The sequence below is a fragment of the Ranitomeya variabilis genome, chromosome 4 (genome assembly GCF_051348905.1).
Source record: "Ranitomeya variabilis isolate aRanVar5 chromosome 4, aRanVar5.hap1, whole genome shotgun sequence".
Taxonomy (NCBI): domain Eukaryota; kingdom Metazoa; phylum Chordata; class Amphibia; order Anura; family Dendrobatidae; genus Ranitomeya; species Ranitomeya variabilis.
The window spans coordinates 743,968,978-743,995,657 of record NC_135235.1 but is presented as its reverse complement, the minus strand read 5'-3'; the positions used below and the strand labels follow the sequence as shown (position 1 = coordinate 743,995,657).

General features: G+C 43.4%; 1 protein-coding gene across 4 annotated transcripts in view; it reads left to right on the top strand.

Moving 5' to 3' along the window:
• Positions 1-26,680, top strand: part of LOC143768048 (uncharacterized) — an 804,459-nt gene that overhangs the window by 736,400 nt on the left and 41,379 nt on the right. Inside the window, exons 2-6 of one of the 4 annotated variants that reach the window (XM_077256707.1) lie at positions 8,644-8,778; positions 8,908-9,084; positions 9,168-9,291; positions 9,375-9,472; positions 9,669-9,759. The exons of 2 other annotated variants lie outside the window; for them this stretch is intronic. In XM_077256707.1, the coding sequence (XP_077112822.1) occupies positions 8,701-8,778; positions 8,908-9,084; positions 9,168-9,291; positions 9,375-9,472; positions 9,669-9,759 (568 nt within the window). In that variant the 5' untranslated portion in view covers positions 8,644-8,700. The remainder of the gene's footprint in view (positions 1-8,643; positions 8,779-8,907; positions 9,085-9,167; positions 9,292-9,374; positions 9,473-9,668; positions 9,760-26,680) is intronic. One more of the 4 variants, XM_077256708.1, reaches the window with a different exon arrangement.

Below are 26,680 nucleotides of genomic sequence, written 5' to 3'. Positions count from 1 at the left end.
GCTGCATAAAGGTTGATGGCCCCATGAGATGCTCCATAGATTATGCCCCATGAGATGCTCCACAGATTATGCCCCATGAGATGCTCCACACATTATGCCCCATGAGATGCTCCACACATTATGCCCCACACGATGCTCCACACATTATTCCCCATATGCTGTTGCTGCGATTAAAATAAAAAAAATCACATACTCACCTCTCTTCGCTCAGGCCCCCGGCACTTGCGATAGTCACCTTCCACATTCCACCGCTGCGCGCTGCTCTGTCTTCCATCCTCTGCACTGACTGTTCAGGCAGAGGGTGGCACCACACTAATCGCATCATCGCGCCCTCTGACCTGAACAGTCACAGCCAGAGGACGGAAGACAGACCGGCGCCCTGCGGTGGAACGGGGAGAGGTGAATATCGCGTAATGCTCACCTCCCCCCGTCATACTCACCTGCTCCCGGAGCGTTCCCCGGCAGCTTCTCACTGTCAGATGATCTCCGGGAGCCAGCAGCGTCCATATTCATTACTTTAATGAGCGGTACCACGTGACCGCTGAACACAGGAAGAGCTGCCCGGAGACCATCGGACATGCAGGGACTGCGCCAGGAGCAGGTGAGTATGTGACAGCAGGCGCTCCCCCGCCGACAATGACTCGAGTATAAGCCGAGAGGGTCTCTTTCTGCCCAAAAAAGTGGGCTGAAAATTTCAGCTTATACTCGAGTATATACAGTATGTACAGCACTCTAGAAGGGTGTGTATAAGGGCATATAGGTGCTGGTGGTACTATATATTGGGAAAACCTGGTGACAGGTTCCCTTTAAGAAACCGATGGAACTAGGTTAAAATTACCATTTTTTTGGATGGTGCAAAACTTGTAATTTAAATATTGATGATGGCTGAACTGCAGGTGGTCTGTGTCGCTTCATAAGTTTAAGGCCGGGGTCACACTAGCGTAGAACACGGACAAGCGCTATGTGAGAAAGCATCGCATGGCACTCGGACCAGTGTTAATCTATGGGGCAGATCACATCTGTGATTATTTTTTCATGCCGAATCAGCATACGAGAACAATCGCAGCATATATACCTGACAGGGGCCCATACAGTCTATATCTACAATAATATATACCTGACAGGGGCCCATACAGTCTGATATTATCACTAATATATACCTGACAGGGGCCCATACATTCTGATATCATCAGTAATACATACCTGACAGGGGCCCATACATTCTGATATCATCAGTAATATATACCTGACAGGGGCCCATACATTCTGATATCATCAGTAATACATACCTGACAGGAGCCCGTACAGTCTGTATCTACAATAATATATACCTGACAGGAGCCCGTACAGTCTATATCTACAATAATATATACCTGACAGGAGCCCATACAGTCTGTATCTACAATAATATATACCTGACAGGAGCCCGTACAGTCTATATCTACAATAATATATACCTGACAGGGGCCCATACATTCTGATACCATCACTAATATATACCTGACAGGAGCCCGTACAGTCTGTATCTACAATAATATATACCTGACAGGAGCCCGTACAGTCTATATCTACAATAATATATACCTGACAGGAGCCCATACAGTCTGTATCTACAATAATATATACCTGACAGGAGCCCGTACACTCTGTATCTACAATAATATATACCTGACAGGAGCCCGCACAGTCTATATCTACAATAATATATACCTGACAGGAGCCCGTACAGTCTATATCTACAATAATATATACCTGACAGGAGCCCATACAGTCTATATCTACAATAATATATACCTGACAGGAGCCCGTACAGTCTGTATCTACAATAATATATACCTGACAGGAGCCCGTACAGTCTATATCTACAATAATATATACCTGACAGGAGCCCGTACAGTCTATATCTACAATAATATATACCTGACAGGGGCCCGTACAGTCTGTATCTACAATAATATATACCTGACAGGAGCCCGTACAGTCTATATCTACAATAATATATACCTGACAGGGGCCCGTACAGTCTGTATCTACAATAATATATACCTGACAGGAGCCCGTACAGTCTATATCTACAATAATATATACCTGACAGGAGCCCATACAGTCTGTATCTACAATAATATATACCTGACAGGAGCCCGTACAGTCTGTATCTACAATAATATATGCCTGACAGGAGCCCGTACAGTCTATATCTACAATAATATATACCTGACAGGAGCCTGTACAGTCTATATCTACAATAATATATACCTGACAGGAGCCTGTACAGTCTATATCTACAATAATATATACCTGACAGGAGCCTGTACAGTCTGTATCTACAATAATATATACCTGACAGGAGCCTGTACAGTCTGTATCTACAATAATATATACCTGACAGGAGCCCGTACAGTCTATATCTACAATAATATATACCTGACAGGAGCCCATACAGTCTGTATCTACAATAATATATACCTGACAGGAGCCCGTACACTCTGTATCTACAATAATATATACCTGACAGGAGCCCGCACAGTCTATATCTACAATAATATATACCTGACAGGAGCCCGTACAGTCTATATCTACAATAATATATACCTGACAGGAGCCCATACAGTCTATATCTACAATAATATATACCTGACAGGAGCCCGTACAGTCTGTATCTACAATAATATATACCTGACAGGAGCCCGTACAGTCTATATCTACAATAATATATACCTGACAGGAGCCCGTACAGTCTATATCTACAATAATATATACCTGACAGGAGCCCGTACAGTCTGTATCTACAATAATATATACCTGACAGGAGCCTGTACAGTCTGTATCTACAATAATATATACCTGACAGGAGCCCGTACAGTCTGTATCTACAATAATATATACCTGACAGGAGCCCGTACAGTCTATATCTACAATAATATATACCTGACAGGAGCCTGTACAGTCTGTATCTACAATAATATATACCTGACAGGAGCCTGTACAGTCTGTATCTACAATAATATATACCTGACAGGAGTCCGTACAGTCTGTATCTACAATAATATATACCTGACAGGAGCCCGTACAGTCTATATCTACAATAATATATACCTGACAGGAGCCCGTACAGTCTATATCTACAATAATATATACCTGACAGGAGCCCGTACAGTCTATATCTACAATAATATATACCTGACAGGAGCCTGTACAGTCTGTATCTACAATAATATATACCTGACAGGGGCCCATACAGTCTGTATCTACAATAATATATACCTGACAGGAGCCCGTACAGTCTATATCTACAATAATATATACCTGACAGGAGCCCGTACAGTCTATATCTACAATAATATATACCTGACAGGAGCCCGTACAGTCTATATCTACAATAATATATACCTGACAGGAGCCCGTACAGTCTATATCTACAATAATATATACCTGACAGGAGTCCGTACAGTCTGTATCTACAATAATATATACCTGACAGGAGCCCGTACAGTCTATATCTACAATAATATATGCCTGACAGGAGCCCGTACAGTCTGTATCTACAATAATATATACCTGACAGGAGCCTGTACAGTCTGTATCTACAATAATATATACCTGACAGGAGCCCGTACAGTCTATATCTACAATAATATATACCTGACAGGAGCCCGTACAGTCTATATCTACAATAATATATACCTGACAGGAGCCCGTACAGTCTATATCTACAATAATATATACCTGACAGGAGCCTGTACAGTCTGTATCTACAATAATATATACCTGACAGGGGCCCATACAGTCTGTATCTACAATAATATATACCTGACAGGAGCCCGTACAGTCTATATCTACAATAATATATACCTGACAGGAGCCCGTACAGTCTATATCTACAATAATATATATCTGACAGGAGCCTGTACAGTCTGTATCTACAATAATATATACCTGACAGGAGCCCGTACAGTCTGTATCTACAATAATATATACCTGACAGGAGCCCGTACAGTCTGTATCTACAATAATATATACCTGACAGGAGCCTGTACAGTCTGTATCTACAATAATATATACCTGACAGGAGCCCGTACAGTCTGTATCTACAATAATATATACCTGACAGGAGCCCGTACAGTCTGTATCTACAATAATATATACCTGACGGGAGCCTGTACAGTCTGTATCTACAATAATATATATCTGACAGGAGCCCGTACAGTCTGTATCTACAATAATACATACCTGACAGGAGCCCGTACAGTCTGTATCTACAATAATATATACCTGACAGGAGTCTGTACAGTCTGTATCTACAATAATATATACCTGACAGGAGTCTGTACAGTCTGTATCTACAATAATATATACCTGACAGGAGCCCGTACAGTCTATATCTACAATAATATATACCTGACAGGAGTCCGTACAGTCTATATCTACAATAATATATGCCTGACAGGAGCCCGTACAGTCTATATCTACAATAATATATACCTGACAGGAGCCCGTACAGTCTGTATCTACAATAATATATACCTGACAGGAGCCCGTACAGTCTGTATCTACAATAATATATACCTGACAGGAGCCTGTACAGTCTAGTCTCTTCACCAGTGAGCTGGCTAGACTGTATGGGCTGCAGTCAGGACCTGGCAGAAGCCCATATATTCTGATGGCTTTAATAATTTATACCTTGAAGGAGCACATACATTCTAGTGTCATGTATAGGCAGCAGTCAGGGCCAGGCAGCAGCCCAGAAAGTCTGCTATCTTCAAGAATATATACCTGGAAGGAGCCCATACAGTCTAGCGTCTTCAGTAGTGAGCCAGATACACTGTATGGGCTGCAGTCAGGACCTGGAAGGAGCCCATACACTCTAGGCTCAACCAAAAGAGAATACGCCCATGATGTGAACTCAGAACACGCCCCCTCCCGATTGGACACGCCCCCGGAAATGACGTCACACCTGGAAGGAGCCCATACAGTCTAGCATTTACCATAGCATAGGAGTGCGGCTCTGCGGGTGGAGGTCGGTGCTGGAGGCTCCATTATTCTCTATGTGGAGTGCGACTCTGCGGGTGGAGGTCGGTGCTGGAGGCTCCATTATTCTCTATGTGGAGTGCGGCTCTGCGGGTGGAGGTCGGTGCTGGAGGCTTCATTATTCTCTATGTGGAGGTCGGTGCTGGAGGCCCCATTATTCTCTGAGGAGTGCGGCTCTGCGGGTGGAGGTCGGTGCTGGAGGCTCCATTATTCTCTATGTGGAGTGCGGCTCTGCGGGTGGAGGTCGGTGCTGGAGGCCCCATTATTCTCTATGTGGAGTGCGGCTCTGCGGGTGGAGGTCGGTGCTGGAGGCCCCATTATTCTCTATGTGGAGTGCGGCTCTGCAGGTGGAGGTCGGTGCTGGAGGCTCCATTATTCTCTATGTGGAGGTCGGTGCTGGAGGCTCCATTATTCTCTGAGGAGTGCGGCTCTGCGGGTGGAGGTAGGTGCTGGAGGCTCCATTATTCTCTATGTGGAGTGCGGCTCTGCGGGTGGAGGTAGGTGCTGGAGGCTCCATTATTCTCTATGTGGAGTGCGGCTCTGCGGGTGGAGGTCGGTGCTGGAGGCCCCATTATTCTCTATGTGGAGTGCGGCTCTGCGGGTGGAAGTATGTGGTGATTCTCCATTACTGGGTTTGGGGGACATTAACCCCTTCAGCACTGAGATTCTTTTGGGGTCTCTGTATAGTGTGAACAGTGATGTAACAGCTGTGGACAGAATGCGGCTTAGGCTACTTTCACACTAGCGTCGTTTGGCCTCCGTCGCAATGCATCGTTTTGGCTAAAAAACACATCCTGCAAAAGTGCTTGCAGGATGCGTTTTTTCTTCATTGACTTGCATTAGCGACGCATTGCGACGGATTGCCACACGTCGCATCCATCGTGCGACAGATGCGTCGTGCTTTGGCAGACCGTCGGCACAAAAAAACGCTACATGTAAAGTTTTTTTGTGCGACGTGTCCGCCCCCTCCTCCCCGGACCTTACAATGGGGCAGCGGATGGGTTGAAAAACTGCATCCGCTGCCCCCGTTGTGCGGCGCTTTCAATGCTAGCGTCGTTGCGTCGGCACGTCGCATTGCGACGTACAGTGCACGACGCTAGTGTGAAAGTAGCCTTAGCTGGTTCCCAAGTCCACATTAGATCCATTCAGACAACTGCAGGATGTGAGGACAGAAGCCCAAACAAGTTCTCACAGAATGCCATTATTTTTCTCCTTGTTTAATAACCTGCCAAGTTAAATCAGACAGCTGGGAGCTGATATCAGGCTGGCAAGGTCCCTGGATATAGGCCCCTTCCCAGCCTAAAAATATCAGCTTTCAGCCACTCCAGAAGTGGTGCATTACATTAGATGCGCCAATTCGGCCACTTTGCCTGGCTCTTCTCGATTGCATTGGTGCGTTGGCAATCGGGGTAATTTTTTGGGGGAATTTGTCAGCTGGCATCAATCCTAGGGGTTAGTGTTGGAGAGACATCTGTCAGACACCCCCATTACTAATGCAGTAAGCTGAAAGACAAAAACACTCAGAAAAATATTTCATTTAATAAACTACTCCCCTAACCCCTAGTTCACCAAATTATTGAAATAATTTTTTAAAAAGCCATGCTGGTTTTCAGGAGTCCACAAAATCCAAACCTAGTCCAAAAATGGCAAGCTGAAAAACCTGAAAAGAGAGAATTGAATGAATATAGACAAGAGACAATCTTTTGTTCACCATCATAGTACAACCTATGGAGCCTTGTTCTGTGATCAAAGCATCATAGGTCACTATGGTTCTCACAGTACAGCCATTCCCCCACACAGTATAATGTTCCAACAATACCTCCATCCCCCCCCCATACACTGTATATGTGTGACACTAGTCACTCCTCATGGACAACCCGCAAGGCTGGGTAATCAAAAGGTCCGAGGTCAGGAGAGTACGTCATAGGTGATAAAAAAAAAATAAATCATCAGTTTAATGTCCATGGGTCAAAATACCAGTAAGATAGTGGATCAAGCAAAGGGTGAAAACATAGTGATTCAGAGCACGGTCCTAGGTCAGGCAGCAGTTGAACAAAGCACAGTGAAACAAAGCAAACATACACGTGTGAGCAAAATACCAGGTAATTATCTGAACCACCATCAGTACATGCATACATGAACAGAGCCACCATCAGTACTTGACTACACCACGGGGACCACCACCATTAAATTGATACATCACCAGAACCTCATTCAGTACTTGACTAAATCACCAGAACCACCACAAGTATATGAATACATGACCAGAACCAAGAGTACTTGAATACAAGAACGAAGCTTAGTACAACAAATAATTGTAATATCAAGTCAGCCCCATAAACCATTGTATTGCATGAATTTACAACCCTACAACTTCCAGTATGTCCTATAAAATGGTAAGAAGATACGTTATTATTTATTATATAGCACCATTAATTCCATGGTACTGTACATGAGAAAAGGGGTTACATACAGGGTTATAGATATCGTTAACAATAAACAAATTTACAATGACATACTGGTATGGAGGGGAGAGGACCCTGTCCTTGCGGACTTACATTCTTCGGGTTAATGGGGAAGAGACAGGAGGTCGGGGTGCTGCAACACTGGTGGTGGTGAGGCAGCAGCTCGTGTGGTTGGTGAGGCGGCAGCTCGGGTTGTTGGTGAGGCGGCAGCTCTGGTGGTGGTGAGGCGGCAGCTCAGGTGGCTGGTGAGGCGGCAGAATGGTTATTGCAGGCTGTAGGCTTTCCTGAAGAGATGGGTTTTCAGGTTCCGTCTGAGGGTGGTGGATAATCGGACGTGTTGAGGCTTGGAATTCAAGAGGATGGGGGATATTCGGGAGAAATCTTGGAGACAGTTGTGTGAGGAACGAATAAGTGTGGAGGAGAGTAGGAGGTCTTGAGGATCAAAGATTACGTGAGGGAAGATAGTGGGAGTTTAGTTCAGAGATATAAGGAGGGGACAGGTTGTGGATGGCTTTATAGATCAGTGTTAGTAGTTTGAACTGGATTAATTGGGAGCCAGTGGAGGGATTTGCAGAGGGGAGAAGCAGGGGAGTAGTGAGGAGAGAGGTGGATTAGCCGAGCAGCACAGTTGAGGACAGACTGGAGTGGTGCAAGGGAGTTAGCAGGGAGGCCACAGAGCAGGTTATTGCAGTAATCGAGGCGGGAGTACATGGAGTTATTAGCAGCCATCATCATACTGCAGACCATACAATGATCATTTGCATCCAGGTATCTTATGGATTACATCTTCCCTGGAGGTCGTCTTTCTTTCGATCTCCATCTTATCTAGATGACATGATGACTTTTCACAGCCACAGCTGGTCTCTGCAGACCTCCATCTTCTCCGCTCTTTTGCAGCACATCCTGGTCAGTCCCAACAAACTTGTGATTCCTACAGCCAATAAGTTGCTGATGCAATGGCCAACTTAGCCAGTGATTGGGAGCATGGAGGAGATGTCTTAGTCAGCAATTCAACTTGTGTTCCAGTCCATAAAAGACTAGAGAATACGACATCTACACGTTCTATCTCCCGATATGTTTCACATTGTTGTCATCCTTTATGATGTTACATTGGCTCACTTTCTTCCTCTTCTTTTTCCTACAATATCAGATCCTCTCAGTGGACATCTTGTATATTGAGAGAAATTTTCTGAATTAATCATCAAGGATGGATATGGACAGGGACCCAATGGCTGAGAGAATATTACACCTCACCCTAGAGATCCTCTTCCGTCTTACTGGAGAGGTGAGAGATTCTGATGACGTCACATTACATCATTCTTATCTATGGGAATAACAGATGGACAGAACTGGAGAGGTGAGGATTCTGGAAATGTCTGTAGTGAGATTTACAAATGTGTCTTTCCATAACCAGGATTACACAGTGGTGAAGAAGACCTCTAGTGACCGCTGTCAGGACCCTGTGTCTGAGGGATGGGGAAGACCCCTGAGCCCAATCACGAGGCCTCCACCTCACCTGATACATGAGGACTTCAATGACCGGAAGATTCTAGAACTCGCTTACAAGATGATTGAGCTGCTGACTGGAGAGGTGACACTGCTGGGAATGCTGGGACATTATACAGTAACGCTATGAAGGAATCGGGGGGATGACGGTATCATTGTATGTGTCAGGTTCCTATAAGGTGTCAGGATGTCTCCGTCTATTTCTCCATGGAGGAGTGGGAGTATTTAGAAGGACACAAATATCTGTACAAGAACGTCATGATGGAGGTTCCCCAGTTCTTCACATCACCAGGTAGAAGACAGGACTAAATACACATGGCCTATAATTATCTGTATGTAAAGAATGAATTCAGTCCCTGTATGTGTTTCCTCCAGATCTATCCAGTAAGAGGATAACACCAGAGAGATGTCCCCGTCCTCTTCTTCCTGAGGACTGTAAACAAGAAGATCCCAATGTTCCTCAGGATCATCAGGTAGATGGAGAGAAGGTGTCATGAGATCTCCCCTATGATGTGTAGACGCCGGTGAAGGTCTTGTGCTCAGTCTTGTTTTATCCCCCAGTATTATGTTTTATACTTGTGTAATGAGAACGGTGGAGATGGCAGGATTAGAGCTGACCATAGATGTGACTTCTCCATCTGTCTGTGACTTTTACAATATTTGTTTCAGGGTGAAGATCTGACCCATATTAATACTACAGAGACATATGTGAGGGGTGATGAGCGGTGTAGAGAGGAGATTCCTACATATGACTACCCAGGTGAGTAGTGACCACTAAATGCAGAGAAGTCACAGATTCTTCTCAGTCACCGGCTGTGGCTACTTTATCAGTCGTGTAGTTCTTTTAAATCACTTAGTTTTTATTAAAGCATATGACACACCAGTAACAGTCTGACACAATTTCCAGACAGGTACAATGAATACAAAACCAATTAATAAATTTTCATTTAATGAAAACAACTCACTTACCCCTGCCGCGTTCCCCTATATAAACGGAAATCCCCCGACAAGAGCCCATTTACCCTTATCCTGGCTCTTGGAGACGCATATAACAATTGCACCCAACTTATAAATCTCTCGCCAAAACCCATAGCCTTCATGACCGCCCACAAATACCGCCACTCCACACTATCAAATGCCTTAGCAGCGTCTAAAGACACCACAACCCTCCGACCCATATTGTCCGCCTTTACCTGCATATTAAGAAATAATCATCTAAGATTACATGTAGTAGAACTATTGGGCATAAATCCAGATTTGTCCTGGTGTCTTAGTGTCGTTATCACCTTGTTAAGATTAGCCAATATCTTGGCCAAGATTTTAATATCTGTCGTTAATAACGAAATTGGGCGATGAGAAGCCGGATCCTTACCCTGTTCTTGCAACACTACAATTATTGCCTCACGCATGGACTGCGGCAACTCCCCCCACCAGACCAGCACCATACACTTCCAACAAAGCGTAAAGCAATACCTCTTTATATTTTTTTTTATACACCTCCCCCGGAATCCCATCCACCTTTGGGGCTTTATCATTGGGCATAGAGGCCAGTGCGGTGTCAAGCTCCTCAAGAAGACCCCGATCTGCCTCTGAGAGTCTGGGGAGCTGTACCTCTGCCAAGAAACCATCCACCTCCTCCATCGTTGGCTGAACCCGTGATTTATAAAGATCCGAGTAATAATCCGTCATCATCTCCAAAATTGCTTTGCAACCAGTATGGTCCTTCCTTTCTCTTCAAAGAGACTATATGTGTGGAGACTCTTTGAGCCGCCGCTATTCTAGAAAGAAGATGACCCGCCTTGTCCCCCTCCTCAAATTATTTAGCAGTTTGAAGCATTTTCCTACGTTCCGCCTTTTTCATTGCCATCTGACATACTCTATTCTGCGCTACCTTCAACCTTCCCTGTGCTTCTGGGGACTGATAGTTGATTAATGCCTCCTCCGTCTCCTCCAACACTCATCATCATCTGATCCTTCCTGCCCATTTCTACCTTGACTCGGGATATCTCTTTAATGCAGAGCCCTCTGAAATAGGCCTTCATGCCCTCCCATACCGTCAATACCGAAGCTGTCCCAGCATTAATTTTAAAATATTCCTTAATGTCCCCCGTATGTGTCCATCTAAGTCAATGAGGTGTAGCCAAAACGGATTCATCCTCCACATGCAACCCCTAGCAGGTACAGATCCCACTCCCTCAAGTACCACACTCATGGGGGAATGATCCAAAATTGTTCTAGCCATGGGCCGGCGTTAGGGGCAGGCAGACAAGGCAGCTGCCTAGGGCCCCCACTGCCCTAGGGGCCCCCAGCCAGGGGCTGACATACCGCCAATGCCTCTTCTCTGGGGCCGAGAGGTGGAGGGTGGTCCCGGCAGGCCCAGTATCATGTAGCATCGGGCCCCTCTCACTCCGTCCTTTAATCATCCCAACATAAGCTGGGGAGAGAACGGCACGGAGTGCAGAGGTTCAAAAGGGGGGCGTGTCATGCAGGGAGAGACGCTGGCCAATGAACACTTTCCTCACCAGACTGAGGAGAGCGCTCATTGGCTGCTGTCTCTGTTCTCCAGCATGGTGCGTCCCAATGGTGACTGGTGAGTACTCCCTTACAGTCAGGGGCCCGCCGCACAGCAGTCAGGAACAGCAGTGGAGGAAGAGCAGGACTTAGTGTGTCTTCTGCTCCCTCCACTGTTCTGTTCTCGGCAGGCTGCAGCATCTCCTCACAGGGAAGAGATAGGGGAGAAGCTCACTGCACGGGACATCACACGGACCGCACTGGGGGGATGATATCAGTCCTGTCAGCTCTGTGCCATATCCCCCACAGTGGGGTCTGCAGCCCTCTCCAACTGAACTGACCTCCAGGGCTCATCTAATCCCCGATGCAGCCCTCTCCAACTGAACTGACCTCCAGGGCTCATCTAATCCCCGATATACAAGATTAGTATGTGTGTGTGTGTGTGTGTGTGTGTATGTGCTTGTTTATGTATGTATGTATGTATGTATGTGATATCTGTGTATGTACAGTATGTGTATCTGTGTATGCGTGTACAGTATGTGTATGTGTGTATAGTATGTGTGTATGTGCGATATAATTGTATGTATATATGGTATATATGTATGTTTATGTGCAGTATATGTGTGTGTGTACGGTATGTGTATACTTTGTGTATACAGGTCCTTCTCAAAAAATTAGCATATAGTGTTAAATTTCATTATTTACCATAATGTAATGATTACAATTAAACTTTCATATACTATAGATTCATTATCCACCAACTGAAATTTGTCAGGTCTTTTATTGTTTTAATACTGATGATTTTGGCATACAACTCCTGATAACCCAAAAAACCCTGTCTCAATAAATTAGCATATCAAGAAAAGGTTCTCTAAATGACCTATTACCCTAATCTTCTGAATCAACTCTAAACACATGCAAAAGATACCTGAGGCTTTTAAAAACTCCCTGCCTGGTTCATTACTCAAAACCCCCATCATGGGTAAGACTAGCGACCTGACAGATGTCAAGAAGGCCATCATTGACACCCTCAAGCAAGAGGGTAAGACCCAGAAAGAAATTTCTCAACAAATAGGCTGTTCCCAGAGTGCTGTATCAAGGCACCTCAATGGTAAGTCTGTTGGAAGGAAACAATGTGGCAGAAAACGCTGTACAACGAGAAGAGGTGACCGGACCCTGAGGAAGATTGTGGAGAAGGACCGATTCCAGACCTTGGGGAACCTGAGGAAGCAGTGGACTGAGTCTGGTGTGGAAACATCCAGAGCCACCGTGCACAGGCGTGTGCAGGAAATGGGCTACAGGTGCCGCATTCCCCAGGTAAAGCCACTTTTGAACCATAAACAGCGGCAGAAGCGCCTGACCTGGGCTACAGAGAAGCAGCACTGGACTGTTGCTAAGTGGTCCCAAGTACTTTTTTCTGATGAAAGCAAATTTTGCATGTCATTCGGAAATCAAGGTGCCAGAGTCTGGAGGAAGACTGGGGAGAAGGAAATGCCAAAATGCCTGAAGTCCAGTGTCAAGTACCCACAGTCAGTGATGGTGTGGGGTGCCATGTCAGCTGCTGGTGTTGGTCCACTGTGTTTCATCAAGGGCAGGGTCAATGCAGCTAGCTATCAGGAGATTTTGGAGCACTTCATGCTTCCATCGGCTGAAATGCTTTATGGAGATGAAGATTTCATTTTTCAGCACGACCTGGCACCTGCTCACAGTGCCAAAACCACTGGTAAATGGTTTACTGACCATGGTATTACTGTGCTCAATTGGCCTGCCAACTCTCCTGACCTGAACCCCATAGAGAATCTGTGGGATATTGTGAAGAGAAAGTTGAGAGACGCAAGACCCAACACTCTGGATGAGCTTAAGGCCGCTATTGAAGCATCCTGGGCCTCCATAACATCTCAGCAGTGTCACAGGCTGATTGCCTCCATGCCACGCCGCATTGAAGCAGTCATTTCTGCCAAAGGATTCCCGACCAAGTATTGAGTGCATAACTGAACATTATTATTTGATGTTTTTTTTGTTTGGTATTAAAAAACACTTTTATTTGATTGGTCGGGTGAAATATGCTAATTTATTGAGACAGGTTTTTTGGGTTATCAGGAGTTGTAGGCCAAAATCATCAGTATTAAAACAATAAAAGACCTGACAAATTTCAGTTGGTGGATAATGAATCTATAATATATGAAAGTTTAATTGTAATCATTACATTATGGTAAATAATGAAATTTAACACTATATGCTAATTTTTTGAGAAGGACCTGTATACCTGTGTATGTATATACGGTATGCGTGTGTATGTGCGTTATTTGTAGGTATGACAGTATATGTATGTGTATCTGTATGTACAATGTAGAATGTAAGCCCGCAAGGGCAGGGTCCTCTTCCCTCTGTTCCAGTCTGTCATTGTTAGTTTTGTTTACTGTAAGTGATATCTGTAACTTGTATGTAACCCCTTCTCATGTACAGCACCATGGAATTAATAGTGCTATATAAATTAATAATAATAATGTGTGTGTTTGCATATACGGTATATGTATGTGTATCTGTGTGTATGTACGGTATATGTATGTATGGTATGTTTGTTTATCTAATATATAAAGCTGAATGTGTGTGTGTATGTCCGGGATTGGCATCTGCACCGTCGCAGCTACAGCCAAAAAATTTTGCACAGTCAGACGTCTGGACCCCGAGAGCGTCATAGGCTATGTTGTGAGGCGAAATTTTAACCCCGCTCGTTCCAATTCACCAAACAATTTTGCCCCTATCTACATAATAGGGAAAAAGTGAAAGGAAAAGTGTTGGAGGCAAATTGACAGCTGCCAGATGTGAACAAGGGGGACTTAAAGAGTGAGAGCGATGGCGCCAAAGAGTATGTGGGCCCCGACATGGGATACTCACCACACACAGGGATATGAGTGTTGAGGGAGGATCTAAATTGATCCTTCACGGTTAACTCAGTGATTTCCAAATTAATCTACAGGGCGTTGCCGGCAACTGAAAATGACCAGACGGAGACGTGTGCCTCCGTATGGGGGATCGAGCAGATCTCTGGCCCCCGTTTTGTGTATCGCTTTTCATAATCATAGAAATTTATACTTCAACCAATCAGCATAAGAACACGCTCACAGTTCTTAACCTATAAGAATGCAGGAAAAACTTAACCCATAAGAATACAGAAAAACCGGAAACTACATATATGGTCATATCTTCTTGGCATAGTATGTGTTTTTCTAACAGGTGCCTCAGTCTTGTATAGCGATACACCCCCGAATCTATTATCTGGCTCGAGTCACAAGACTCAAGGTCTTTATACTAATTATGAACCATAGCCTAGTTGAATAGCAGGCTTGTGAACAACAAGATAAAGTTACTTCATGGCAGCTGTAACCTTTTACCTAATTAAATAACAGAATTTATCTTTAAGCAACAAGAAAATGGAGTCAAAAACACAAAATGGAGAACCTTTCTTAATTTGTCCCTTCACATTCCCCCCCTAGATAAATTTTGTTAATGTCCAGCATCAGAGGTACTATCCCAAGCTCTAAGCTCGAGGGGTACTGGTCTTCACATGACTAGTGCCATGTTACCAGCCATGGCTGTTGCGGCGTACCCGTCCCCCCTGTATACTAGAATTTACGAATAACAATTATTGATAACAGTGGTGGGGATCTTTTGAAGATAGCCTTGCGCTTGGTTTCAACATCTTCATCGGGTATCTTTGTGAAATCGGTGTAGAGAAGAGCAGAGGTGGCAACGCTTTTGGTATCATCATTAGTTATCTTAGTGCAGAATGTCCTAATACATACAGAAATACACCGAAGAACAAGTTTTAGTAGTACATACATGACAAGGATAAAGGCAACAATATATAACAAACTTTGAAAGATTCCAGCTATCCAGCCCCCAAGTCCCTCAAACCAATTGGCTGGATTAAGAAAGGAGAAGGTGTCTGCCCACCAACTGTCCTTATTACGGTCATTGTCTTTATCATATTATTCTCTGAGTCTTTGAATATCCTCTAACTTTAACTTCATACTGCTATTGGGATCTGTATAATGACAGCATGCAGGTCCAATAACCTGACACGTACCACCCTGTGCTGCTGTTAAGTAATCCAGTACTACAGTGTATTGATTAGTGACTATAATAAATTGGTTTTGGACAACAACAGTAGTATTAAGTATATCCAATATATCCCAAATTTGATCATCCATATAGTCTGTGGCCCTAACCAATGTATCCCACATTTGTGTAATCATAGGGTAAATGAAAATAGAACTGACAATTTTATCGGCTATACCCATCTGTACTACTAATCTTTCATGATATTGTATAAACTTATTAAAGGATATTGGGGAATTTAGGCTGTCCCATGCGGTTACCAATATTATTATATGGCAATACAAAAAATCACAACATTATGTCCCCTTATTTGCTACTAGTCTGTTTGACCAGCGTGCAGTGCGATACGTGGATCCACGTCGGCCTTCCTTCCAGCTTTACTGACATAGGAGTGATACTGAGGACTTGGTAGGGACCGTCATACAAGGGTTCTAGTCCGTGTTTTCTGACATGGCTTTTCACGACCACAAAACCACCAGACTTTAAGTTGTAACAAGTGTCGGTTTCTGCTGAATCTGGAAGGGAAGAAAAAAACTAAAACATAGATGTTAGCAAGATTTTTACTAAGCTGAATAACATATTGAACAGCACGGTCAGTCTCCTCTGATAACTACTGAGGCTAGAAATTTGCAACTGGGGGCCTAGCACCAAACAATATCTCATATGGGGACAGGCCATATTTTGCCTTAGGGGTAGTACGAATATGGTACAGTACAATGGGTAGGTGCTCTGGCCATGGAGCCGTAGTCTCCTGCATCATTTTGGTCAATTGTCCCTTCAATGTGCCGTTCAGCCTCTCAACTTTCCCACTGGATTGTGGATGGTACAGAGTATGGAGGGCTACAGTGGATCCAAACCTTGTCAAAACCTTCTGATACACTTAAGAAAAGGCCGGACCTTGGTCACTTTCGACGACTTCTGGAACACCATATCTGCATATAACTTCTATCACCAGTTTCTTTGCTGTAGTTTTTGCAGTAATATTGGTAACTGGGAATGCTTCAGGCCAACTGGAGAACATGTCGACAACCACCACACAATATTCATACCTTCTAGACTTAGGCAACGTGATGTGGTCCACCTGGAGCCTTTGGAAAGGATAGTCGGGCTTAGCAAGGTGCTTCGGGGGTACACATTGAAGTAGACCGGGATTGCAGGTCTGACAGATATTACATGGACGGTTGAGAGCTGTCAGAACTGTAGAAATACCTGGAGCCCAGTAGAATTTTTGTACATTTTTTTTTTTTTTTTTTGTTATAAAAACCCTTTTTTTGTTCTTTTTTGCGTGCACATATTGAAATAGGGAAGCACTACTTTTTTATATATATATATATATATATATATATATATATATATATATATATATATATATATATATATATATATATATATATATATATATATATATATATATTATACATATATATTATACATACATACACACACACACACACACACACACACACACACACACACACACACACACACACACACACATACATACATAAACTGGGTCAGCCGCTACCATCAATTTATTTTTAACTTTATAGATATATATTTTTTTAGTCCTGTTGTGCGCACAATTGTTTTGTATTATCAAGCCAATCATATACAATAAAGGCATTTTTATATCTACTTTCTGTTTGGTGGTTCCTTTGGGTATCCATATATTGGTTGTGTTTTGCTCTTTCCTGTATATAGTATATATCTGTGTATCATCTCCTCCTGTATATAGTATATACTTGTGTGTCATCTCCTCCTGTATATAGTATATACCTGTGTGTCATCTCCCCTGTATATAGCATATAGCTGTGTGTCATCTCCCCCCTGACGAAGGATTTAATATCCGAAACGCGCGTCGGGATGCGCTATCACGGGACGTGGCAGACCCAGGTAATAAGGTAGTAATCGTGTACCTCCCTTTTTCTTGCACCCTGCACTTTATATGGTTGTTTTTTGAGCTACTCCTTTGCACACCAATTGCAGTTTGCACATTGCACTTCACATTGTTTATGTGGATATATGGTGGCAATATATGCATTGCGGAGTTTAATAACACTTCAGCAAAGGAGGATTTAATTTTCCTCACATGCTTTTTGGCTTTTTTTTGCACACTGTTATTTGCGGTTTTGCACATTGCACTTCAAATGAGGTAATCCCCTCACAATTAGTTGTGGAAGTATAGCACTAGTACATATACATACATACACACATATACATATACACACATATAAAATATATATATATGTATATATGTGTATATATATATATATATATATATATATATATATATATATATATATATATATATATATATATATATATATATATATATATATATATATATATATATATATATATGTGTATGTGTATGTGTATATATATATATATATATATATGTATGTATATATGTATATATATATATATATATTTATTACAGGGGAGATGACATACAGGTGTATACTATATATAAGGGAGATGACAAACATGTATATACTGAGGGGAAAATGAGAGGTGTGAGGTGAAAATGAAAAGGTGTGAGTGCAAAATGAAGAGTGAGGGAAAATAGTGGAGTGAGGGGGAAAATGAGGTGTGAGGGGGAAAATGGGAGGCGTGATGGGAAAATAAGAGAAGTGAGGTGCTATAACTAACCACAGATATTTACTATGCCCAGGCAACGCCGGGCTCTTCAGCTAGTGTACTATATATGCGTGTCTGTATGTATAGTACGTGTATGTATGTGTATCTGTTTGTATGTACGGTATATGCGTGTGTATGTATAGTACGTGTATGTATGACGGTAAATGTATGTGTATCTGTGTATGTACGGTATATGTATGTATGGTATGTGTGCATGTATGGTATATGCGTGTGTATGTACAGTATGTGTATGTGTATGTGTGAAGGTATATGCATGTGTATCTGTATGTATGTACGGTATATGTACTGTATGTATCTGTGTGAATGTATAATAGCAGATAATTATTCTAAGGACACATTGAAAATATGTAGCAAAATAGTTACAAAATCCAAAATCAAAAACTGTGTCCAATTCAAAAGGGATAGAAACTAGTTCTACGCAAAATATCAATTGGAACTTATAAAGAAAAACTACGTATTTATGAACAGATAGCAAACTTTATTAAATTGTATAAAAAACAAACAATTAAAAATAGCCAACAGTGCTACAAGTGAGCCAAGAGAAAAAACATACAGGCATCACCAAAAGATGGGTAGATGGATTACTAAAGTAACATCCTGCATATAGATTCCTCAATACATGAATCATAAACACCGGGGTATAATAAAGCACTATGCACAAAGCATATTATACACATAGAAATCCTGATCCTTGAATCCCTTAGTCACCAGTATAAAGAAATATCTCTATGGGTAAACAGATACAGGGTTTGAAGTGAAAATGGCGAACTATGTACATGTACTAGTGCCATCCATAAGGCCAAAAGAGGCCCTTAATGCTAAAACCCCTGAAGTATAAGTTATAGGGATATGCAGAGAACCGTAAATTATATCAAATAACACTTACCAACATACAAATGGTGATGCCACAGCCCCTGCATATCCCTATAACTTATACTTCAGGGGTTTTAGCATTAAGGGCAAATGCTAAATGACTTTAAGAAGGGCCATGTCGGTGTTAGGATCCCTAACCTCCTGCATACCGGCAGTAAAATGGGCCCAGTTCCATGCAAGAGAACTGCAATGGTGTGTGCTGCAGAACGACCGGGAACTTCAGGGGCAGTTAGGGCAGAAGCTCACTCTCTCACTCTCTGTGCTCCAATCTCTCAGATGGTGGTTACAGATAGTCATCCCCGAGAGGAGTTCCCTGGACATTCACAGCCTCCAAGGTGATCACAACAGATGCCAGTCCATGGGGGTGGGGAGCTCATTCAGACACACTATGGGTCCAAGACCCCTGGGCTTAAGAGGAGAAAGATCTATCCTCAAACGAGTGGGAGCTTCTAGCAATAGAAAAGGCGCTAGAGAGATTACTTCCTCACTTGGCAGGGCATCATGTGAGAGTCCTATCGGACAACCGAACAGCGGTCGCATACGTGAACCACCAGGGAGGCACCCGCTCTCGGGCTCTGATGCACGTAACCACAAGACTCATGTCTCTAGCCAAAAGGCATTTCCTGTCATCGGCCCTGCATATCCGAGGTGTGGACAACATAAAGGCAGACGTTTTAAGCAGGAACCACTTGAGGCAAGGAGAATGGTCCCTAAAAAAAAGTCCGTTTTTCAACGGATAGTGCACATGTGGGGAAAACCCAAGGTAGACCTCTTTGCCTCAAAAGTCAACAAGAAAGTCCAAAAGTTCTACTCCTTGAACCCAGCAGACAGGCCGTTGGCAGTAGACGCCTTCAGCATAGAATGAAGTATGAAGCTGTGATGGCCCGCACACGACAAAATTGAGGGTGACGGTGCTAGTGAAAGGAGCCAGAGGTTCCTAATATGCTAGGTATGGAGATCACTGCACACGTACAAATGGAAAGTATGCTTCAAGTGAAAATTTATTTATAGTGATTTTCAGAAAAAAGGGGCGACTTGGTGAGCGTTGACGTTTCGGCTAATGTATAGCCTTGATCACAACGTCGCTAGGGAAAATACAAATATTTACAATTAGATTTAAACAATAAGTGGTGTATATACATAAATCAAAGAATGTACATCAATATACAGAATTTACAATTGAGGTATTCATGTACAGAGAATAGGTCTCTGTGTAACCTAGTAGCGAGATGTCATAGAAAAACATATGCAGATAAATAGGCATAAAGACATATCTATTTAGAGAGACAAGTATAGGGAGATTCATATCATGGTGTATATCCTATATAGAGTGAGTAAGGTAATACGGTGGCCTACCCAATATATGAAGAGTCTATCTTGGTCTGAGACCGTGGTGCTGTAGAGCAATGGAAATGGTGTATCCTGTCAGAGTGAATAAAAAAGAGGGGCATATACACGTTGATGTCCCATGGGGTATACATGATGTGTCTTTATCATGTGAATAGGTAACTAGGACCTACCCTTGAAATTTAGTTGGTTGTCATATAGTATAGAGTATCCTCTGTATAGTGCGGCACAATCACCGTAATGGTTGGAATGAGGATGGGAATCCTATGTCAAGGGGCCTGTGAAGAAGGTATGATAAAGTCATTCTGGAACAGGTTATCTAATGTGTCCTGTACGATATGGTTGGAACCTACCCCAGTGGTAAGCACGGGGATTTTCGTGTCTCCAGGTATGGGGTCCAGACCCCAATGGGTATGTTATTGTGATGCCCAGCGTTTGTCCGGCAATGACTGTGAAAATTAGTAATAATGCATTAGCCACCGTAAGGCATAATGAGGGTATACTTATCTTTGTGATTGTAACCTACGTCCATGGGTGGCGCAGTGGATGTGCGGCTGACACTTCCGTGTCTAAGCTGGGACTGGCGCTGGGAAACTGTGCGCGCTTTTAATCATGGAGCGCTGTGGGGTCATGTGACCGGAAGCGGTGGGGACGCTGGCGCTTGCGCTGTTCAGGCTATGCGTTGTCATGGGGATCGAGTGGGGAGATCAGCGCCTGCGCAATGGCGCCCTGATAGAGACGCTGGTAATAACGCTGTAAAAGCTGACAGGGATTTTTTTGTTGTCATGAGGATCAAGTGGGGAAGAGGTGGGGAGAACGGCGCCTGCGCAGTAAAGTCCTGTGGTGGACCTAGTGACATGGAAAGGAAGAAGGGGCGGTAATATTGGAAGCAATGTGCAGGGTGAATACATATATGGAATTCTATATACATATCAGTCATTTAAAATGCAATGTCCAATGACAGGATATAAACAAAAATGGTCACAGAGATATATTGTGTTGTATATACAGGCAATTTGCAGATGTATATGTTATAAGCATACAAATGACATTTGAGTAGGAGTCCAAACCATATAATGAAAAAAAAAAAGGGGGAAAGGAGAACAAAAGCAGAAGGAGAGGGGGAAAAAAGGAAACTTAGATAGACTCTATATAGTGGTAGGGGATCTTACCAACTCCACCGGTGGGTAAAGCCGAGTGGATGCGTGCGATTATTCAATGGGTCTAGGGAGAGAAATGCATTACGTTAGCCAGTCTATTTCTCGATTAAGGCCTCTCGGGCTGAGTGTGTCCAGTGTATAGATCCAGTATGTCTCACGCTGTTTTAATAATAGGGTATGATTACCACCCCGTCTTGGTCTGGGAACTTTTTCGAGAACTTGGAATCGTAATTGAGATATATTGTGTCTAGCTTCCTGAAAGTCTAGAGTCTATCTAAGTTTCCTTTTTTCCCCCTCTCCTTCTGCTTTTGTTCTCCTTTCCCCCTTTTTTTTTTCATTATATGGTTTGGACTCCTACTCAAATGTCATTTGTATGCTTATAACATATACATCTGCAAATTGCCTGTATATACAACACAATATATCTCTGTGACCATTTTTGTTTATATCCTGTCATTGGACATTGCATTTTAAATGACTGATATGTATATAGAATTCCATATATGTATTCACCCTGCACATTGCTTCCAATATTACCGCCCCTTCTTCCTTTCCATGTCACTAGGTCCACCACAGGACTTTACTGCGCAGGCGCCGTTCTCCCCACCTCTTCCCCACTTGATCCTCATGACAACAAAAAAATCCCTGTCAGCTTTTACAGCGTTATTACCAGCGTCTCTATCAGGGCGCCATTGCGCAGGCGCTGATCTCCCCACTCGATCCCCATGACAACGCATAGCCTGAACAGCGCAAGCGCCAGCGTCCCCACCGCTTCCGGTCACATGACCCCACAGCGCTCCATGATTAAAAGCGCGCACAGTTTCCCAGCGCCAGTCCCAGCTTAGACACGGAAGTGTCAGCCGCACATCCACTGCGCCACCCATGGACGTAGGTTACAATCACAAAGATAAGTATACCCTCATTATGCCTTACGGTGGCTAATGCATTATTACTAATTTTCACAGTCATTGCCGGACAAACGCTGGGCATCACAATAACATACCCATTGGGGTCTGGACCCCATACCTGGAGACACGAAAATCCCCGTGCTTACCACTGGGGTAGGTTCCAACCATATCGTACAGGACACATTAGATAACCTGTTCCAGAATGACTTTATCATACCTTCTTCACAGGCCCCTTGACATAGGATTCCCATCCTCATTCCAACCATTACGGTGATTGTGCCGCACTATACAGAGGATACTCTATACTATATGACAACCAACTAAATTTCAAGGGTAGGTCCTAGTTACCTATTCACATGATAAAGACACATCATGTATACCCCATGGGACATCAACGTGTATATGCCCCTCTTTTTTATTCACTCTGACAGGATACACCATTTCCATTGCTCTACAGCACCACGGTCTCAGACCAAGATAGACTCTTCATATATTGGGTAGGCCACCGTATTACCTTACTCACTCTATATAGGATATACACCATGATATGAATCTCCCTATACTTGTCTCTCTAAATAGATATGTCTTTATGCCTATTTATCTGCATATGTTTTTCTATGACATCTCGCTACTAGGTTACACAGAGACCTATTCTCTGTACATGAATACCTCAATTGTAAATTCTGTATATTGATGTACATTCTTTGATTTATGTATATACACCACTTATTGTTTAAATCTAATTGTAAATATTTGTATTTTCCCTAGCGACGTTGTGATCAAGGCTATACATTAGCCGAAACGTCAACGCTCACCAAGTCGCCCCTTTTTTCTGAAAATCACTATAAATAAATTTTCACTTGAAGCATGCCTTCAGCATAGAATGGACGTCAGGACTCCTGTATGCCTTCCCACCGATATGTCTAATCCCAGTGGTTCTGAGGAAGATCAGGGAGGACAAGGCCAGGGTAATTGTAATAGCTCCCTTCTGGCCGAAAAGACCGTGGTTTTACTGGCTGAGAGTGATGTCAGTGACGGACCCGTGGGTTCTCCCGGAAGACCAGGACCTTCTAACACAGGGTCCCTTCAACCACCCGCAGAACTCCGGGCTTCATTTGACAGCCTGGCTTTTGAGCGGTCGTTACTAGAGAAAGAAGGGTTCTCAGCTGGGTTAATATCCACCTTGCTCAGCAGCAGAAAACCGGTAACGACCAAGATCTATGGGAGGATATGGAAAAAATTCCTGTCCAGCTCAGGGCCAATACGGGAAGGGGAGGTCCCGATAGTGGCAACACTGGAGTTCCTGCAGAAGGGCTTAGATCTGGGGTTAGCTGTTAGTACCCTCAAAGTACACATTTCAGCCTTAGCAGCCCTATTTAACTGTGACCTGGCAAGTAATAGGTGGGTGGTGAGGTTTGTCCGAGCCTGTAGTAGAGCTGACTCTGTTCCATCTCCTACTCCTCCACCATGGGATCTAAATCTAGTGCTAACAGCCCTGACGGAAAGCCCCTTTGAGCCGTTAAATACAACTTCTGATAAAATACTAACATTAAAGACAGCTTTGTTAGTGGCCCTTACATCAGCCCGTAGGATGGGGGATTTACACGCGTTGTCAGCTGACCCCCCTTACACATAAATCATGGACGATAGGGTTGTATTAAAATTAGATCCGGCATATCTCCCCAAAGTGGTATCGAGATTTCATAGGGCTCAGGACATAACCCTACCCTCTTTCTGTCCCAATCCCAGTAACAAAAAAGAGGAGAGACTCCATTGCCTAGACGTTAGGAGTATCTAGAGGTGACAAAATCCTGGAGGAAGCAAAGGGCTTTATTTGTTTCGTTCCAGGGGTCAAGGAAGGGCCTTAAAGCCTCAAAACAGACTATAGCTAGATGGGTGAGAGAGGCCATTATTCTAGCGTATAGTAGTGCAGGCAGGGTTGTTCCACAGGGTCTGAAAGCCCACTCCACGAGGGCCATGGCGACGTCATGAGCGGAGAGAGCAGATGCTACCATCGACCAAATCTGTAAGGCGGCCACTTGGTCCTCTCCGTCTACGTTTTTTAAACATTATAGGCTAGACCTATCTGCTACCTCTGATCTCACATTTGGGAGAAGAGTGTTACAAGCAGTGATCCCTCCCTAAAGAGAATACAAATCTCTGTAACTCTCTCGTGGTGCCGTCATGTATGATGGAAAAACACGGGTATTACATACCTGGTAATGTGTTTTTTCATGAGACATGACGGCACCCTTATATTCCCACCCTTTTGATCACGTCATTAGTTGGGTGCATTATTAGCATTATTTGTATTATACACTCCCTGGGGTATCGGTGAATAGAACCGTATAGGATGTATTATTTGTGTACACTAACCAGCGGAGTTCCTCTCGTACTCTGTAAACAACTGATGTGGAGAGAGGAGCCGCCCCTTTTATCTTGAAGGTTTCCTGTCCTTGATGGGCGGATCCCCTCTCTCGTGGTGCCGTCATGTCTCATGAAAAAACACATTACCAGGTATGTAATACCCGTGTTTTCTTTATAAGTTCCTGTGTGAATATATGTACAGTGTGTGTGTTTGCATATACGGTATTTGAATTTGTATCTGTATGTACAGTGTAACGGATATATATTTATTACAAACACACAGCAGTATGTGGAGATAGAGAGAGATATATATATATATATATATATATATATATATATATATATATATATATATATATATATATATATATATATATATATATATATATATATATATATATATATATATATATATATATATATATATATACCGTATTTTACGCTTTGTAAGACGCACTTTATTTCCCCCAAATTTGGGGGGGAAATGTGGGTGCGTCTAACAAAGCGGATATACCGCTTACCATTACAGGCTGGGATGAGGGGGTGTCCGCTGTCGCCCGCCGCCGCTGTCACCCGCCGCCGCTGCCGGGGTTGTCCGCTGCTGCCCCGGGTGATGCTGGAGGCTCCGGCGCTGCGGGGGGCTCTGGCGACATTTTGTGAAAGACCAGAGCCCCCCGGCAGTTCGTCCATGCGTTCTAGTATGACTAACTCCTAGAAAATGGCCGCCGGAATCTCGGGAGATGAGATTTCAGCACTGAGATCTCATCTCTCGAGATTCCGGCGGCCATTTTCCCGGAGTCAGTCATACAGGAACGCATGGACGAACTGCTGGGGGCTCTGGTCTTTCACAAAATGTTGCCAGAGCCCCCCGCAGCACCGGAGACAGCCCTGCAGCACCGGAGACAGCCCTGCAGCACCGGAGACAGCCCTGCAGCACCGGAGACAGCCCTGCAGCACCGGAGACAGCCCTGCAGCACCGGAGACAGCCCTGCAGCACCGGAGACAGCCCTGCAGCACCGGAGACAGCCCTGCAGCACCGGAGACAGCCCTGCAGCACCCCTCATCCCAGCCTGCAGCACCGAAGCCCCCCTGCAGACCCCATCATCCCAGCCTGCAGCAATGCTCCACTCCTGCCTCCAGCAACGACCCTGGGACCCTGATCCACCGCAGCCACAACCCCTGGTAAGCAATAAGACGCATGGATTATAAGAAGCCCCCTCAATTTATTAAAAAAAGTTTTTTCCTATTTTTCTCCTCAAAATTTGGGGTGCGTCTTATAATCCGGAGCGTCTTACAAAGCGAAAAATACGGTGTGTGTGTATATATATATATATATATATATATATATATATATATATATATATATATATATATATATATATATATATATATATATATATATATATATATATATATATATATACACATACATACATACATACATACATACATACATACATACATACATACATACATACATACATACATACATACATACATACATACATACATACATACATACATACATACATACATACATACATACACACTCACCGGCCACTTTATTAGGTACACCTGTCCAACTTCTTGTTAACACTTAATTTCTAATCAGCCAATCACATGGCGGCAACTCAGTGCATTTAGGCATGTAGACATGGTCAAGACAATCTCCTGCAGTTCAAACCGAGCATCAGTATGGGGAAGAAAGGTGATTTGAGTGCCTTTGAACGTG